This window comes from Canis lupus, chromosome 20 (genome assembly GCF_048164855.1).
Source record: "Canis lupus baileyi chromosome 20, mCanLup2.hap1, whole genome shotgun sequence".
NCBI classification, from domain to species: Eukaryota; Metazoa; Chordata; class Mammalia; order Carnivora; family Canidae; genus Canis; species Canis lupus.
This window is the reverse complement of record NC_132857.1, coordinates 22,897,836-22,915,154: the sequence shown is the minus strand read 5'-3', so window position 1 is coordinate 22,915,154 and position 17,319 is coordinate 22,897,836. Positions and strand designations below refer to the sequence as shown.

At 38.7% G+C, this 17,319-nt stretch overlaps 1 protein-coding gene across 14 annotated transcripts in view; it reads right to left on the bottom strand.

Annotated features, from left to right (window-relative positions):
* LOC140611755 (uncharacterized) overlaps nucleotides 1-17,319 on the bottom strand; it is a 91,522-nt gene that overhangs the window by 66,767 nt on the left and 7,436 nt on the right. For 4 of the 14 annotated variants that reach the window (XR_012012909.1, XM_072788595.1, XM_072788592.1 and 1 more), the window contains exons 4-7: nucleotides 13,082-13,197; nucleotides 9,287-9,433; nucleotides 6,833-6,947; nucleotides 4,093-4,165 (exon numbers count right to left, since the gene is read on the bottom strand). Coding sequence is in view for 8 of the 14 variants with exons in the window: in XM_072788595.1 (XP_072644696.1) it covers nucleotides 4,093-4,165; nucleotides 6,833-6,947; nucleotides 9,287-9,304 (206 nt within the window). In the remaining 6 variants the exon portion in view is untranslated. Of the gene's footprint in view, nucleotides 1-2,142; nucleotides 6,948-9,286; nucleotides 9,434-10,274; nucleotides 10,321-10,597; nucleotides 12,009-13,081; nucleotides 13,198-17,319 lie in introns of those variants that run through there. The other 10 variants (XM_072788593.1, XM_072788597.1, XM_072788596.1 and 7 more) reach the window with 10 other exon arrangements.

The window sequence follows — 17,319 nt, the reverse complement described above, 5'->3', positions numbered from 1 at the left end:
GATTTGTACATGTATGGTCCTTAACCTCCACGTGTTTGAAGGCCTTCCAAGCTTCTTGTTGTGATTTAGTTCTAATTTCAAGGCATTATGGTCTGAGAATATGCAGGGGACGATCCCAATCTTTTGGTATCGGTTCAGACCCGATTTGTGACCCAGTATGTGGTCTATTCTGGAGAAAGTTCCATGTGCACTTGAGAAGAATGTGTATTCAGTTGAGTTTGGATGTAAAGTTCTGTAGATATCTGTGAAATCCATCTGGTCCAGTGTATCATTTAAAGCTCTTGTTTCTTTGGAGAAGTTGTGCTTAGAAGACCTATTGAGTGTACCAAGCACTATTAGATGTCACCAAGTATAAGTGTATTATTATCAAAATATGTCTTAATTTTGGTTATTAATTGATTGATATATTTGGCAGCTCCCACATTCGGGGTATATATATTGATAATTGTTAAGTCCTCTTGTTGGATAGATCCTTTAAGTATGATATAGTGTCCCTCTTCATCTCTCACTACAGTCTTTGGGGTAAGTTTTAGTTTATCTGATATAAAGATGGCTACCTCTGCTTTCTTTTGAGGACCACTTGAATGGTAAATGGTTCTCCAACCTTTTATTTTCAGGTTGTAGGTGTCCTTCTGTCTAAAATGAGTCTCTTGTAGACAGCAAATAGATGGGTCCTGCTTTTTTATCCAGTCTGAAACCCTGCGCCTTTTGATGGGGTCATTAAGCCCGTTCACATTCAGAGTTACTATTGACAGATAGGAGTTTAGTGTCATCATGATATCTATTCAGTCCTTTTTTTGTGGATTGTTCCACTGAACTTCTTCTTAAAGGGGAATTTTAAGAGTCCCCCTTAAAATTTCTTGCAGAGCTGGTTTGGAGGTCACATATTCTTTCAGTTCCTGCTGGTCTTGGAAGCTCTTTATCTCTCCTTCCATGTTGAATGAGAGCCTTGCTGGATAAAGTATTCTTAGTTGCATGTTCTTCTCATTTAGGACCCTGAATATATCCTGCCAGCCCTTTCTGGCCTGCCAGGTCTCTGTGGAGAGGTCTGCTGTTACCCTAATATTCCTCCCCATAAAAGTCAGGGCTTTCTTGTCTCTTGCTGCTTTAAGGATCTTCTTTTTGTCTTTGGAATTTGCAAGCTTCACTATTAAATGTTGAGGTGTTGAGGGGTTTTTATTGATTTTAGGGGGGGATCTCTCTATTTCCTGGATCTGAATGCCTGTTTCCCTTCCCAGATTAGGAAAGTTTTCAGCTAGGATTTGTTCAAGTTTTATCAATTTGGTTGATCTTTTTAAAGAACCAGCTCCTGGTTTCATTGATCTGTTTTATTGTTTTTTTTGGTTCTATTTCATTTATTTCTGCTCTAATCTTTATTATTTTATTTCTTCTGCTGGTTTGGGGTTTTATTTGTTCTTCTTTTTCCAGCTTCTGTAGTGTAAGGTTAGGTTAATACTTTTCTTGCTTCTTGAGGTAGGGCTGGATTGCTCTAAAGTTCCCTCTTAGAACAGCTTTTGCTGGATTTCAAAGTTTTTGGACCAGTGTGTTTTCATTTTCATTGGTCTCCAAGTATTTTTAAACTTCTTCTTTGATTTCTTTGCTTAAAATTTTAAATCTTTGATTACATGTGTTCATCAGAAAACATTATGTAATGGCAAGAGCACGAGGTCTGGAATCAAATTACGTAGTTTTAATCCTTCCTCATAATTTACTACCTACATGACACTGGGTAAACTAGTTACACTTCTGAAGCCTCACTGTTATCATTTATAAAATCCGGATGGTGATAAAAGCACCTGCTTCATAGGGCTGTTATGAGAATTAAATGAGATCATACCGCAGAAATCTTAGTATGATATCTAACAGAGTAATCCTTCAAATGATTTACTTATGCTTATAGGAGACAATGAGACTTTTTATTCAGAAATAGTAACAATATCATGAGTATTCTCCATGACCAAAGATAGGGAGAGATTGTAGTAATGCCAATTGAGTAATGCAAATTGCCAAGTTCTTTGCCAGGCAGTTTATGGACATCATCTCATTTCCTTGCAGCAGGTTTGTGAGGTAAGAATCATTATTTCCACTTTATAGTTGGAAAAACTGAAGTTTAGTAAAGTTAAGGCACTGAAAACCACATACCTAATAATTCATAGAGTCAAGTTTGTCTAATTTCAAAGTCCTATAATATTTCCTTGCCTAAAGAATGTTTCCCTCCTGGAAGAGGAAAGAAAATATATTTTAAGCCACATCCCATTTAGGTTGGCTCACAAATTATTTAACTTAAACATAAGTGAGTGTTTTCATCAATTGTCAGTGTTTACGTAAGGTGCCCATGTCCCACTCTGTCTCTTCTCCCGGAAATGGCTGGTTGTGGATCCCAGAGCCACTGCTAGTACCATGAACTGACTGTCAGACAGGAAATTTGCAAAGCTCTCAATGTGGATAGGAGATTCCTGGGACTTTACAGAACAAGATCTTAGGTTTTAGACAGGCTGGGAGTAAGAGTCAGGACTGTGAAAGCCTAATGATTCCCCTCCCAATGTCCAGTGGTTCACATCTCATTGATAGATACCAGGCTATGAATTTGTGGCTAAACATTTCCACTGCCTTCTAAGCTTGATACCCATCCTGGATCAGTATTATGAGTAATCTCTATCCTGATTCTGGCACTCTGAATTTTCTACTACCACTAATTGATCTCTATAAAGAAGGAAAAAAGGGATGCCCAGGCCTTGGCAGTTGAGTGTTCACTCTACTACCCTTTGCTGCCCTCTACTGACCATATCTGGAAATTACATTTAACCTTCCAGGTCCATGTCCCAAAGCAGATAGAGATACTGCAGTGAGTGAAACCAGGCACACAAAATTTGAGATGCACCAAAAAACTAAGTAAATAAGATATGATATTTTAATTTAATATTTTTAGAAGTCAATTTTCAAAAGATACATGATGAACAAACTACCAAAATGTACCCTAAAACAGTACTACTAGCTTATGTGTACAAAGACCCTGCCATCCATCTTTTCATTCAAGAAAGAAGTCTAATACCACAGTAGAAAATCATGCTACCAGTGCTGATGAACCTTTTTCATCACTCGCATATTTGGGAAAAAGACCCATAAAATTTAGAATAAACCAAAAAAAAAAAAAAAAAGGTGCAAGTGGAACAGATATTATAACAGTAGACTCCTGAGGAAAACAAGAGAATGGAAAAAAAATTAAGAAAACAAAACCAACTAACATCTTTAGAGTCAAGAAGCCAAAAAAGAGGTGGCTATGAAATAAGAACAAAGGCAGATAAATATTTCTTGTATATTAAAAGTATCATCGACCAAATTGAATTTAATAGAAAGTCTTGAAGATTGAGTTCAAGGAATCCCATTTGACCTTGGCACTTGGAACATTCATCTTTCAGTTTTCCTGACCTAAGGTTACCCTTTTTTTCTCAGTAACTAGAGCTATTTAGTCCTTCAGTAAGGAGTAATTTTAATCATTGGAATAACGGAAATGCTATTTTAATTTGTAGAATCAACATACAAACAAAGCTTGGAAGACAACAACTGTAAAAGAGAATCTGACTAATAGTAACACTGATAATATGAAACAATGGAAGTCTGAATATTAAAGCAGCAGAGAGATATGGAAGATAATGTCACAGATTTTTCTCACCTATTTATTTATATAGCAAGAAATCAATTATATACTGTCTAAAATTGATGTAACAAAATAGAGTTTAAGTATACTCTTTAAAATGATAATCACCAGAAATATCAAAGCAATGTAACTGGAAAAACATAGACATGGATGGATCAAAGAAATAAGTTTCTCATCTTCCAATAGATGCTATCTAAAGTTGATAAACAAGATAAAAGGAGAAATCAAGTATTAACATATATTTCAGAGGTACTGTGATAACCACCAGGAGAACAGAAAATACTTAAAAACAGGGAGCTGGAAATGAGTCGGGGAACAAGTTCAGGCTGAGAATTTACTTTTCACTTGGTATCATTCTCTACTGCTTGATTTTTAAAACGTGTGTATGTATTAATTTTAAGTTTAAAAGTTAGAAGAAACAAAACCAACTCAACTTTTTGCAGCTGCAGCTCTTGGCACCACTTCCTTCCCATCTGCAATCTCTCTCCTCACACCAGTAGTCAGATCCTATGGAGGCAGGAAGGAATAAAAGAGACTAGAAAAGTTTCTGTCCTGAATTTAAGTTTTTTTTTGGAATCTTTTTGGTTTGTGCTTGGGTTCTATCTTTTCAATGGTGGAACTCTTTGGAATACTAACTTTTGACTACTTTAATCTGTGATATCTAGAATCTCCTTAAAGTTTTGCTAAACTTTGTTATCCTTCTTTTACTTCTTTTTTTTTTTTTTTTTTTTTTTTTTTTATTTATTCATGATAGGCACACAGTGAGAGAGAGAGGCAGAGACACAGGCAGAGGGAGAAGCAGGCTCCATGCACCGGGAGCCTGACGTGGGATTCGATCCCGGATCTCCAGGATCGCGCCCTGGGCCAAAGGCAGGCGCCAAACCGCTGCGCCACCCAGGGATCCCTCAAGCTTCTTTTACTTCTTGACAAAAGACTAATCCTGAGTCATTGCCTCTTACTGTGATCACAGTATTTTATTTTCTTAGAATCTTGATTCTGGCCAACTACTGCTTTGCCTGGCCCAACTCAACCTGCCTAGGTAGGAATGAAATGTCTGTGGAAAAGAGATGACAATTATCATTTTCAGAATAAATGAAACGTCATATACTAGTAAGTTAAACATAGTACTAAGGGAGTAGGGTGATGTTCATCATCCCATTCCTCATGCATTTACAGAGGAGAGTGTACTTCCCTGTTCTAGAGAGAACAGACTTGGAAGAATTTGGGAGTAGAGGTTTTCTCTAGACTTGTGGTCTCACAATCTTGTACCAAAGTAGCCAAAACATGAGACACAAGACACAAAAAAATGAAGAAACCAGAATACCTATCTATATTTTTGAAGAAGGCAATAATGTCTCAAATGTCACTCTCTGAGAGAAAGTAGGTAATATATATGGGAGACCCGGGACACATCACCAAAACAAAACAATAACAACAGCAAAAGCAAAGGAATACCTATATTAAACATGTGGAAGCACAACTATTGATGGGCACTTTCTGCTCAGTCATACAGATTCACAGGCCGTGGATTCAGTGCTGGTGCAGCTGGCTGGCTTGCCACCAGACTGAGACCAGGTCCTCGCTGTCTCCAGCATAGGTGCTACTAAGTTATCTGCTGTGCTCTGATAGCAGTGTCAGGTGACATTACATAGTCACTTAAGTGGGGTACCACAGTTTTGTTTGTGACAACTTCTATAGTGGACAGTTTCTTTTGTGATTGCTGACCCCTTGGAGACTAGAACTAATTAGAGATTTGAAGCAACTTTGAAGAAGCTGAAGAAGCTATACTCATTCCTGTGAAATCCCAGGACACAGCTGCAGCTATAGGAACCTTGGCTCTGAGTAAAAGCCTCTGGCTGACACTGAGCCAATTGTATAAAATGGAGAGTGAGAGCATTTGGACTTTAAATAAAAGCTCATAGAGCTTTTATTTGCAAGGGGATTTAGTTTGTGGGGAAGTTGAGTAACAAAAATGAGTTTCATATTGTTCAAATTTGGGACATTTTAATATGGATATAGTTCTCTGTATTCATATCATAAAGTCTGGTGAGCTATTTTGGACAACATGACTGGGCATAATTAGTGATAAGAAATAGAATTAGAGAGTGAACTTTCAGCTTAGTACTATCTGACTCATGGTGCTAGTCTTTTATGGGCAAAAAGCAAAATGCCCTTCAAGAAGTCCCAGAAGGACTCTGTGTAGGGAGAAGCAGACTTGGGGACTGTGTGAGCACAGCAGCACTGTGAGCATGCACCACTCGGCTGAGAGGGACAGCTGCCTGGTCCCCTTCTGATGCCTGAGTACAAAGGGTTATGACATTGTTTCTCAGCCTTCCATCATGTGTACACCACCTTCATGACTTTTCTACAAATACATGTTTTTAAGTATTCAGCATGGACTTTACAATCTTTGCTCAGGGTAATATGTGTTAAAACATGTTAGGAAAAAAAACAGGTATCTTTCTGACTACAGATGAAAATACATACATAATTACTAAAACTGAAAAAAATATGCCTGTGAGTATGCTACTTAAACAACTCACATGATGCCAGTGGAACCCACAATGTAATATATTTAAAAAATTAAAAAGCTGGCAAACATTCAGAGGGATGCGCGTTATTCCCCTCTTCAGGATTCGACTCCAATCCTGATGACAGAACATGGTGTTGGAGAAGAGATTTGGGGTCGCTCTCTTCACTTTCTCACACCATCCCAAGCAACGTAGAACAGACCTTTTTTAAGACCTATAGAAGCTGTGTAGAGCTTTTGTACTTAAAGTGTTTCTTGGTCCCCTATTGGAGTGGGCTTGAGTGAGGACAACTGCAGTTTCTGGCCATCCCATGGCTTGTTTATGGAGATGCAGTAGCAAACCCTGTTTTTGCATGAGGTCTAAGCCTCTACCCAGCTTTACTAGGGAACCCTATCATTTGGATGATAACATACATTTCAATTGCCTTCTGTCTCCCCTTTCTCAAACTGGTTCCAACCCGTAAAGAAGTGCAAATTCCAACACAGCATGTAGTTACAAAAACAAGTGAAAGAATGAGAGAAGAAAACATTGATGGAAGAAAATGCATGATGCTATTATACAGCAAAAATACTATGTATATATAAAATTTAATGATAGCTTATTTTGAAAAAGTGTTTTTAAAAAAATGAATGCAACTCAATACTCAAATAGTGTTGAGTTCTCCTTCCCCAACTTGCAGGTAGAGTCATGTAGTATTCCAGTCTTTCTGGCTGAGTCCCTGCAGCTGGAGCAGGGCACCTTCCGCTGTTGTCTAGTTTCTGAAAACCAATGAGAAAGAATATTGGTTTAGGGTTAGGCCTGGGGCTAGACCCTGGATGTCTGAAGTTCAGCAAATTACCTAGCCTTCCTGAGTCTCAGGTTTTATACATGTAAAATGGGAACAATAACCCCTCTAGATTTCTTGTGAGGATTAAGTAATAATGCATGTGAGTCAGTGACACTGCCGTTCAGAAAGAAATTTAGATCCATGTCTAGGTATCCACTGGGTATATCCATAACTAGATAGTTTTTGAAGAGGTTTGAGATCTTTCCCTTGCATGGATAGTGGAGTATGTGTGGTCGTGCTTATACTCAGAGGCTTTTTTTAGCACAGATAAAATGCCAAAACAATAAAGATTTTGATCTCATGTGTTCCTTTGTGCAAACAAGCTTGCCTAGCAAAATGGTGCAGATAAACGCAGATGAATGGACTTTATACAAATAAATGAAATGTTTCTCTAGTATAAAAATAGATCAAATGGTAAGAGCACAAAAGTAGGTGAAATGGTAACATAAACTGACTTGTGTAATCAGAGAGTCAACTCTTGACATTTTCCTCTCTAAGCTTTTTCTAATAGTTTTCTTGCTAAGGCTACAATGTTTTTGCCATATTGGAAGAGGATTGTCAACTCTAATGAAGATTAAGTAGCTTTCCCAACTAGATTTTTTTAAAATAAGCATCAGTTAATGCTGCGGGCTTTCAAAGCCATATTCATGAAGAATGGAAAGATCTTTAAAGAGCTGCTCTTAGAGACTCCTAACTCTGGGAAATGAACAAGGGGTAGTGGAAGGGGAGGTGGGTAGGGGGATGGGGTGATGAGGTGACACGCACTGAGGGGAGCACTTGATGGCATGAGCACTGGGTGTTATGCTCTATGTTGGCAAAATGAACTCCAGTAAAAAATAAATAAAAAAAGAAATAAAAAATAAAGATCTGCTCTAAGAAGATGTAACTAATAAAATTTGAAATTTAGCAGCATTTCTATTCCATAGTTATTCCAACACCAAGTTTTTATCATGGTTACACTGAACAAAAATTAATTAAAACAGAACTTTACATATTTAATAAAAAGATGAAGATATTATTTACAACTTTAGCCAAAAATTAATTCCCTAAAGAGTAAAAGGCTATTTAATAAACAATTCTTTTGACTGGTTGGGAAAGTGTTGCACCACAGCTCACAAGTTCACACTTGATTTATTCTTTGAACGATATAGATAAGTTACAGGATTAAGTCTTCTGTCTTTTGGTTCCTGCCATTAATTGGTTAAAGTCATCTGAGGACAGTGTAATTACAATGCTCCCAAAGAAACCTGGAGCTTGGGATCCCTGGGTGGCACAGCGGTTTGGCGCCTGCCTTTGGCCCAGAGCACGATCCTGGAGACCCGGGATCGAATCCCACGTCGGGCTCCCGGTGCATGGAGCCTGCTTCTCCCTCTGCCTGTGTCTCTGCCTCTCTCTCTCTCTCTGTGACTATCATAAATAAATAAAATTAAAAAAAAAAAAAAAAAGAAACCTGGAGCTTTGTAAAGTACAGTAAATGGAAAGTAATGTGTTATGGACATTCAATTGCTAAAAGGATGTAAAAGGGTAGGAGCCATTAGGAAAGGTGAAGAAACACTGCTCTTGATGAGCTTGCTGAGGAGCCAAATGAGCTTCTTGATCATGGACAGAAGAGACCATCTAAAGTTTAAAAAATGTAGAGCTGTTTGTGTGTCCATTGATCCTGCAATTCTACTTGTGCACTAAAGCAGGAAAATTAAATGAAATATTACCTAACAAATACAGGTGCTATGTTTTCTTCCTCTGATGTCTTTATATCTTTGTAGCCAGAAATCCCAAAGTTAATTTCCAATAGGAAAGGCTGAACATTAAAGTTAAAAGTTCACCTTAATTTGAATATTGTAGCATTAATGACATCTGGTGGAAAATGAGTTACAGTGTAGCATTATTTAGGTATCCTGATCTTTCCTTTATACTATCACTTTCTTTTTTTTTTTTTTTTTATACTATCACTTTCATCAGATTTTCACACAGCCCTCTCCCCAAGTCCATGAGAAGAGTGTACTTTCTGGCCCCATTGAAGTTTGGCTTAGCCTTAAGACTTACCTGCATCAGTGGAATATGGGCAAAAATGTCAGTGTGAAAGTTCTGAAGATAAGCTTTAGCAGTCCTGGTGAGGCATTGCCCCTTCAATGATAGAAGGAGACATGTACCCTGCAGATTTGCATGATAAGAAGACAAGCACTCCAGATAACCCACTGACTTACAGGGAAAAAATTGTTATTCTATGGTTGTTTGTGTAAAAGCCAATTAATACATGAGACTATTACACACCTCTGTGTGAATTCCCATGGAGGCTTGACTCCTCTCTCCAATTGATGACACTGGGAGAAGAATCCTGGAGACGTGTGGTTCAGTCCCTTCTGGGGCTCTATTTCAGACCCTGATAGGCCCAGTCGGAACATGTTTCCATTCCTCCACCTATGGTAAGCAAAACTGAGTCAAGAGTCCAGGGCAGGCCCATCAGGCTCTCTTAGAATCTTGGTTTCTCTGTATAACATGGTGTGGAAGTCATGTAGGGCTCTTTTTTTCTTCCAAACATTTATTTAAATTTTAGTTAACATATAGTGTAATATTGGTTTCAGGAGTATAATTTAGTGATTCATCAATTACACATAATACCCACTGTTCATAGGTCATTCGCAATTCTTGCATCTGTTGGTTTAAATATCTTCCTCTTAAAAAAATAAATAAATAAATATCTTCCTCTTAAGGTGGACTTCAAGGTATAGGAAAAGAGGGCAGGACAAGTTTAGTTGGAGCCATAGGCCAAAGCTTTTCCGATTGAGCTTTGCCAATAAAGCTTGTAGCTTGGCTCCCACTCAACTCTAATAGATGTACTAGTAGGAGTCAGTAGTGTTATAAGCCACAAAGTATAAGTGGCAATATTAGGACAGTTTAATTTGATGAATAAAAACAACTGACAGAAATTAAAGTATTATCCGTGACCTATTAAGAAAGTTGCTACTGGTGAACATTTTTCAGGGAATGACCACATTATTTCTGGTTATTTAGCAGAGTCATTTAGTGTTTCCTAAAGCAGTTACTGCTTTCTAAAAAGAATTTCAAACTTTTGTCCCAAAAGTAGGACCAGAATTGTTAACTCTTCATATTTTTACTGAACTTCCAGTTCTGTTTTCCTTCTCAACCTAATGTTTCATGTTTAGAGGTTACAAACAGCCCAGTATTTAAATGTTTTAATCTTACTAGTGTTCACTTTGTAACATACCTCATGTTTGGAAAACCAGACTCTTGACCATACCTTAATTCAACATCATTTTCATTTCTGCAGAACTACTTTATTTTTTTTATTTATTTATGATAGTCACACACAGAGAGAGAGAGAGGCAGAGACAAAGGCAGAGGGAGAAGCAGGCTCCATGCACCGGGAGCCCGACGTGGGATTCGATCCCGGGTCTCCAGGATCACGCCCTGGGCCAAAGGCAGGCGCTAAACTGCTGCGCCACCCAGGGATCCCTAGAACTACTTTTCTTATTCAGGAAAAGGACACATGTGGGTGGACCTCAATTAGATAGCTTCAACAATTCTCAAGGCAATGGGCTTTCACAATAGCATTCACGATACCTGTCATCAATTACTGGCACTTATTTGTCTTGCAATGAGAGAATTGCCCTTTATTCTTAACAAGCAGGCAACTGGATCAAAGAGATTAGATTACTCAGGTGAAAAAACAAAGACAAATACATAATGAGATAAACCTGTGTAGTAACTGCCTGGAAGATTGCCATCTATTTTCCTCTCCATATCTCACGCTTTAGAAAGACCAGGACTTTGTTTCATTCATCCTAATACTTGGCACTTTAACAGGTGCTCACTTTGTAATTTCTGAATGAGTGATACAGGCCATGTGTTTTTACTTTATAGTGAAGGTTAATGAGTTAAATCATATAAAAAGCTTAGAACGGTGTCTGATACTAAGCACTTAATTACAAAACAAGGTAACATTTAGAATAGAGATGAGAAAAGACGTCAGAAGTTTGCCTTAAACTGACCCTTAAAAAATAAGGAAAACTAGGCTGGCAATAAGGCTAAGAGGATAGAAAAGTTCTCCAGTACACTACATGCTAAAATGAATTAATTCCAATGACATCTATTATTTTTTACAGAGAATGATGCTTATTTTAAGTCTAAGGTTATAAGATTAAAGAGATATAATCAAAGCTTGTTCATTAAATTGAAAGTACCTCCAGATTTATTCAAGTTTGTATCCTTAGGCCTCAGTAAGCACAAGATATTATTTGCTATACTGAATCCATTCTATTGTATGTGTTAATACCACACCAATATAAACATATTTTAAGACAAATTTTAAACATACATATTTAACTTTATTTCATCATCATTTAAAGCTTGATTTTAGAAAACATAAAAAAAATTAAGAGTTCTGTATCACAGGAATTTAAACAGTGGCAATATACGTAGCTTTGTAGGTTCGAGTTCTACAACAAATTAAAATCAAATCATTGGAAATGTTTTCAATATGGAAAATATACAAATAAAATAAATGGCAGAGACCTATTATGAGCAATGTTTCATTACTTGCAAGTTATCGTTAGATAATTTCAGAATCTAAACAAACACTCTCAATATTCAGACTTCTGTTGCTGTATTTTACATTTAATATCTTCCTACCTATATTCCAGAGTCAAAGTCCTTGACCAAAAGGTCTGATTTAAGAAGGCATTTAGTTTTATGGCAAAAGTTATCCATCTACAGTTACCACTTTCAAGGAATTGACAACAATGCTGATGTGATCTGCTAGTTCCCTTTTGAACAATGTGCAATAATTTATGTCAACCCTGTATAAAGTTATACAGGTAGAAAAAATTGGACAATTATGCACAGTTCAATAGATGTAGAATGTTAAGTTTTCCCAGTCTAAAAATTAACCAGTGATACAAAATTTATCAACTATAGTTGACTTGGTTTCAGGAAAACCGCATCTGAGAACTACAAGTACATCACTGTCCTTATCTCATCCTCAGTCACTGGTGGGAATTTTATAGGCCACCATGCTATTTACTTTGTGGATAGTAGTACTAAATGAACGAAGACGGACTTCCTCAGAATTGGTAACAAACTGTGGTCCTGACTCTTCCCATTTTTCAAGTACAACCAAATCCTTGTCTGTATAAATCAGTAGGTCAAATGAACCTAAATTGGATAAGATCATTAAAGTACAATTATTTTTTGAAAGGTACAACTATCCTTCCTGTCTCCCTCACATGTGAGCCAGCTATCATGTCAGAAAAGCTAGTTTAGCTTGATCTCTAATCAGTTATATTAGCTAATTGCTTTTCTTCAATGGAAATTTTAGTACAGAAAATACTGTACTCCCTTTTACTTAATGAAAAACTTGATTTTTTTTTCTTCAAAGAGCCACTAAAGATATTTGCAGAAAGTATATAATTAATCACGAGACAGCATGAATCTAAGCCAGAGAAAAAGAACATCTTGGTTCTGTGACTGCTGTATCCCAATGCCCAGAACCGTGTTAGGCATACAGTAGGCATTTAGGGTATATCTGATTAATGAAGGAGTAACTAAGCTAGAAAAGAAAGACACAGTTATACCTAAGTCTTAATTATATACAAGGAAATGTGTATAAAATAAAAGTAATGGAAGAAATTAAATCTAAATATTCAGGAGTACTGTAGAAAACTTTCATTCTTTCCCTATTCAGCACTTGTAAATAAAACACAACCAGGGGATCCCTGGGTGGTGCAGCGGTTTGGCGCCTGCCTTTGGCCCAGGGCGCGATCCTGGACCCGGGATCGAATCCCACATCAGGCTCCCGGTGCATGGAGCCTGCTTCTCCCTCTGCCTTTGTCTCTGCCTCTCTCTCCTTCTCTCTGTGACTATCATAAATAAAAAAAAAATTAAAAAAAAAACACAACCAGCATTGCCTTAGATTCATGACGTTTTTCTCACTTATATACCATGACATGGATAATTAAGAAAAAATTCAACAAAACGGTTAATTCTTAAAGTAATACCTTAGTCTTTCCACAAGAAATCTGAACCAACGTGAAGTCATATAATACTTACAAGAGACTTCCAACAAGGGCAGAAACGTCACGGTAACTGTGATCTGTCGGATTATGGAGAGGATCTCATCCTGGATGGCCTTCTGAGACATTTCTCTGGGTGTGCTACCAAAGAAACTAAATGATTTGATTCATTTTAAGTTTTAACAAGTTATTTAAAACACTGGTAAGATTATTTGTTTGATTAAATGCTTCAAAACTCAAATTAAGTAATGCATTCCAAACGAGTTTTTAAAAAAACAATTATAATTTCATTTATTATTCCAGTTATTAAGGCTGATCTTAGTATCAGGTCATTAAATAACAGATGACCAGAAAACCTGCAGAGTGCTTCAAGTCAAGAAACATTCAGCATATTGTAAAATAAAGATAACAATTAGTATCTAAGATCTTTAATTGGCATAATCATTTTGGTATTTTTAGGAATACCTAAATGTCTAATTCTGTAGTGCTTCAAAGAAGATGTTATATCAAGGTGTATTTATAATTAAACATTTTCTAGGGGAGGGGCAAGATGGCGGAAGAGGAGGGACCCCAAATCACCTGTCCCCACCAATTACTTAGATAATCTTCAAATCATCCTGAAAATCTATGAATTCGGCCTGAGATTTAAAGAGAGAATAGCTGAAATGCTACAGTGAGAAGGTTCATGCTTCAATCAAGGTAGGAAGATGGGGCAAAAAGAACTAAAGAAACAAAAGGCGGGATCCCTGGGTGGCGCAGCGGTTTAGCGCCTGCCTTTGGCTCAGGGCGCGATCCTGGAGATCTGGGATCGAATCCCACGTCGGGCTCCCAGTGCATGGAGCCTGCTTCTCCCTCTGCCTGTGTCTCTGCCTCTCTCTCTCTCACTGTGTGCCTATCATAAAAAAAAAAGAAACAAAAGGCATCCGAGGGGGAGGGGCCCCACTAGGAGCAGGGCTAAGGCCGGGGTGAGTGTCCCCAGGACAGGAGACCCCAGGCCCCGAGAAGCAGGAGCTTCACCAATCTTCCTGGGCGGAAAGGCCTCGCAGGGAGTTGGAGCAGGACCGCAGAAAAGTGGGGATGCCCTCAGGCTCCCTGAGACACTAACAGAGCAACTGTGCCCAGGGGAGAGTGCGCTGAGCTCCCTAAAGGGCTGCAGCGTGGCACCGCTGGACCCAGGAGCAGCTCAGAGGGGCTCAGACGGCAGCTCTGCGGAGAGGTGGCTATGCGGTGGAGCGCAAATCCAACAGCGCAGGCCCGGGAGCACAGGGTGCCAGGGAAACATCCCAGGATCCGGCCTCCCCCAAGGACAGGCAGAGGCCAGGAGGGCCCAGGACGGGAAGGACGCTCCTGCCCCGACCTGAGCAGATAGCGGCCATGCCCCTGGAGCATCCAGGCCCCTACAGATGGAGAGCTCTGTAGTTACTGCGGGAGCTGACTCCAGGGCTCCAGAGCTGGCCGCCACCACTGCAGTTGTTCCCTCTGGAGCCTCAAGGGGTAAACAATCCCCACTGAGCCCTGCACCAGGCAGGGGGCAGAGCAGCTCCCCCAAGTGCTAACACCTGAAAATCAGCACAACAGGCCCGTCCCCCAGAAGACCAACTAGACGGACAAATTCCAGGGGATGTCAAGGGAATTAAAGTACAGAAACAGAAGATACTCCCCTGTGTTTTGTTTTTGTTTTTGTTTTTTTTTTTTTGCTTTTTGATTTCTGTTTGCTTACCCTGCCCTTCTTTTTCCTTTCTTTATTTTTCTATCTCTGTTTCTTCTTTTTTACTTCCTTTTTTCTTATTTCTTTTTCTCTTTTCTTTCCTTCTTTCTCTCCTCTCTTTTTCTCCTTTTCCCAATACAACTTGTTTTTGGCCACTCTGCACTGAGCAAAATGACTAGAAAGAAATCCTCAACTCAAAAGAAAGAATCAGAAACAGTCCTCTGTCCCACAGAGTTACAAAATCTGGATTACAATTCAATGTCAGAAAGGAAATTCAGAAGCACTATTATAAACCTACTGGGGGCTAGAAAAAAGCATAAAGGACTCAAGAGACTTCATGACTGCAATATTTAGATATAATCAGGCAGAAATTAAAAATCAATTGAATGAGGTGCAATCCAAACTAGAAGTCCACACAACGAGGGTTCATGAGGCAGAAGAATGAGAGGGAGACATAGAAGACAAGTTGATGGCAAAGAGAGAAACTGAGGGAAAAAGAGACAAACAATTAAAAGACCATGAAGATAGATTAAGAGAAATAAACGACAGACTGAGGAAGAAAAACCTACATTTAATTGGGTTTCCCAAGTGCGCCGAAAGGGCCGGAGGGCCAGAATATGTATTTTAACAAATCCTAGCTGAAAACTTTCCTAATCTGAGAAGGGAAACAGGCCTTCTGATCCAGGAGATAGAGTGTTCCCCCCCTAAAATCAATAAAAACTGCTCAACACCTCGACATTTAGTAGTGAAGCTTGCAAATTCCAAAGATAAAGAGAAGATCCTTAAAGCAGCAAGAGACAAGAATTCCCTGAATTTTATGGGGAGGAGTATTAGGGTTACAGCAGACCTCTCCACAGAGACCTGGTAGGCTAGAAAGGGCTGGCAGGATATATTCAGGGTCCTAAATGAGAAGAACATGCAACCAAGAATACTTTATCCAGCAAGGCTCTCATTCAGAATAAAAGGAGAGATAAAGACCTTCCAAGACAGGCAGGAACTGAAAGAATATGTGACCTCCAAACCAGCTCTGCAAGAAATTTTAAGGGGGACTCTTAAAATTTCCCTTTAAGAAGAAGTTCAGTGGAACAATCCACAAAAAAAGGACTGAATAGATATCATGATGACACTAAACTCCTACCTGTCAATAGTAACTCTGAATGTGAACGGGCTTAATGACCCCATCAAAAGGTGCAGGGTTTCAGACTGGATAAAAAAGCAGGACCCATCTATTTTCTGTCTACAAGAGACTCATCTTAGACAGAAGGACACTTACAGCCTGAAAACAAAAGGTTGGAGAACCATTTACCATTCAAATGGTCCTCAAAAGAAAGTAGTGGTAGCCATCCTTATATCAGATAAACTGAACTTTACCCCAAAGACTGTAGTAAGAGATGAAGAGGGACACTATATCATACTTAAAGTATCTATCCAACAAGAGGACTTAACAATCCTCAATATATATGCCCTGAATGTGGGAGCTGACAAATATATCAATCAATTAATAACCAAAATTAAGACATATTTAGATAATAATACACTTCTACTTGGTGACTTCGATTTAAGGCTTTCTGCACTGGATAGGTCTTCTAAGCACAAAATCTCCAAAGAAACAAGAGCTTTAAATGATACACTGGACCAGATGGACTTCAGGTATCTACAGAACTTTACATCCAAACTCAACTGAATACACATTCTTCTCAAGTGCACATGGAACTTTCTCCAGAATAGACCACATCCTGGGTCACAAATGGGGCTTGAACCGATACCAAAATACTGGGATCGTCCCCTGCATATTCTCAGACCATAATGCCTTGATATTAGAACTAAATCACAACAAGAAGTTTGGAAGGCCTTCAAACACGTGGAGGTTAAGGATCATCTTGCTAAAAGATGAAAGGGTCAACCAGGAAATTAAGGAAGAATTAAAAAGATTCATGGCAACTAATGAGAATGAAGGTACAACCATTCAAAATCATTGGGATGCAGCAAAAGCAGTCCTAAGGGGCAAATACATCGCAATACAAGCATCCACTCAAAAACTGGAAAGATCTCAAATATAAAAGCTAACCTTACACATAAAGGAGCTAGAGAAGAAACAGCAAATAGATCCTACACCCAGTAGAAGAAGAGAGTTAAGGGGATCCCTGGGTGGCGCAGCGGTTTGGCGCCTGCCTTTGGCCCAGGGCGCGGTCCTGGAGACCCGGGATCGAATCCCATGTCGGGCTCCCGGTGCATGGAGCCTGCTTCTCCCTCTGCCTGTGTCTCTGCCTCTCTCTCTCTCTCTCTCTGTGACTATCATAAATAAATAAATTAAAAAAAAAAAAAAAAAAAGAAGAGAGTTAAGAAAGATTCGAGCAGAACTCAACGAAATCAAGACCAAAAGAACTGTGGAACAGATCAACATAAACAGGAGTTGGTTCTATGAAAGAATTAATAAGATAGATAAACCGTTAGCCAACCTTATTAAAAAGAAGATAGAGAAGACTCAAATTAAGAAAGTCATGAATGAGAAAGGAGAGATCACTACCAACACCAAGGAAATACAAACGATTTTAAAAACATATTAC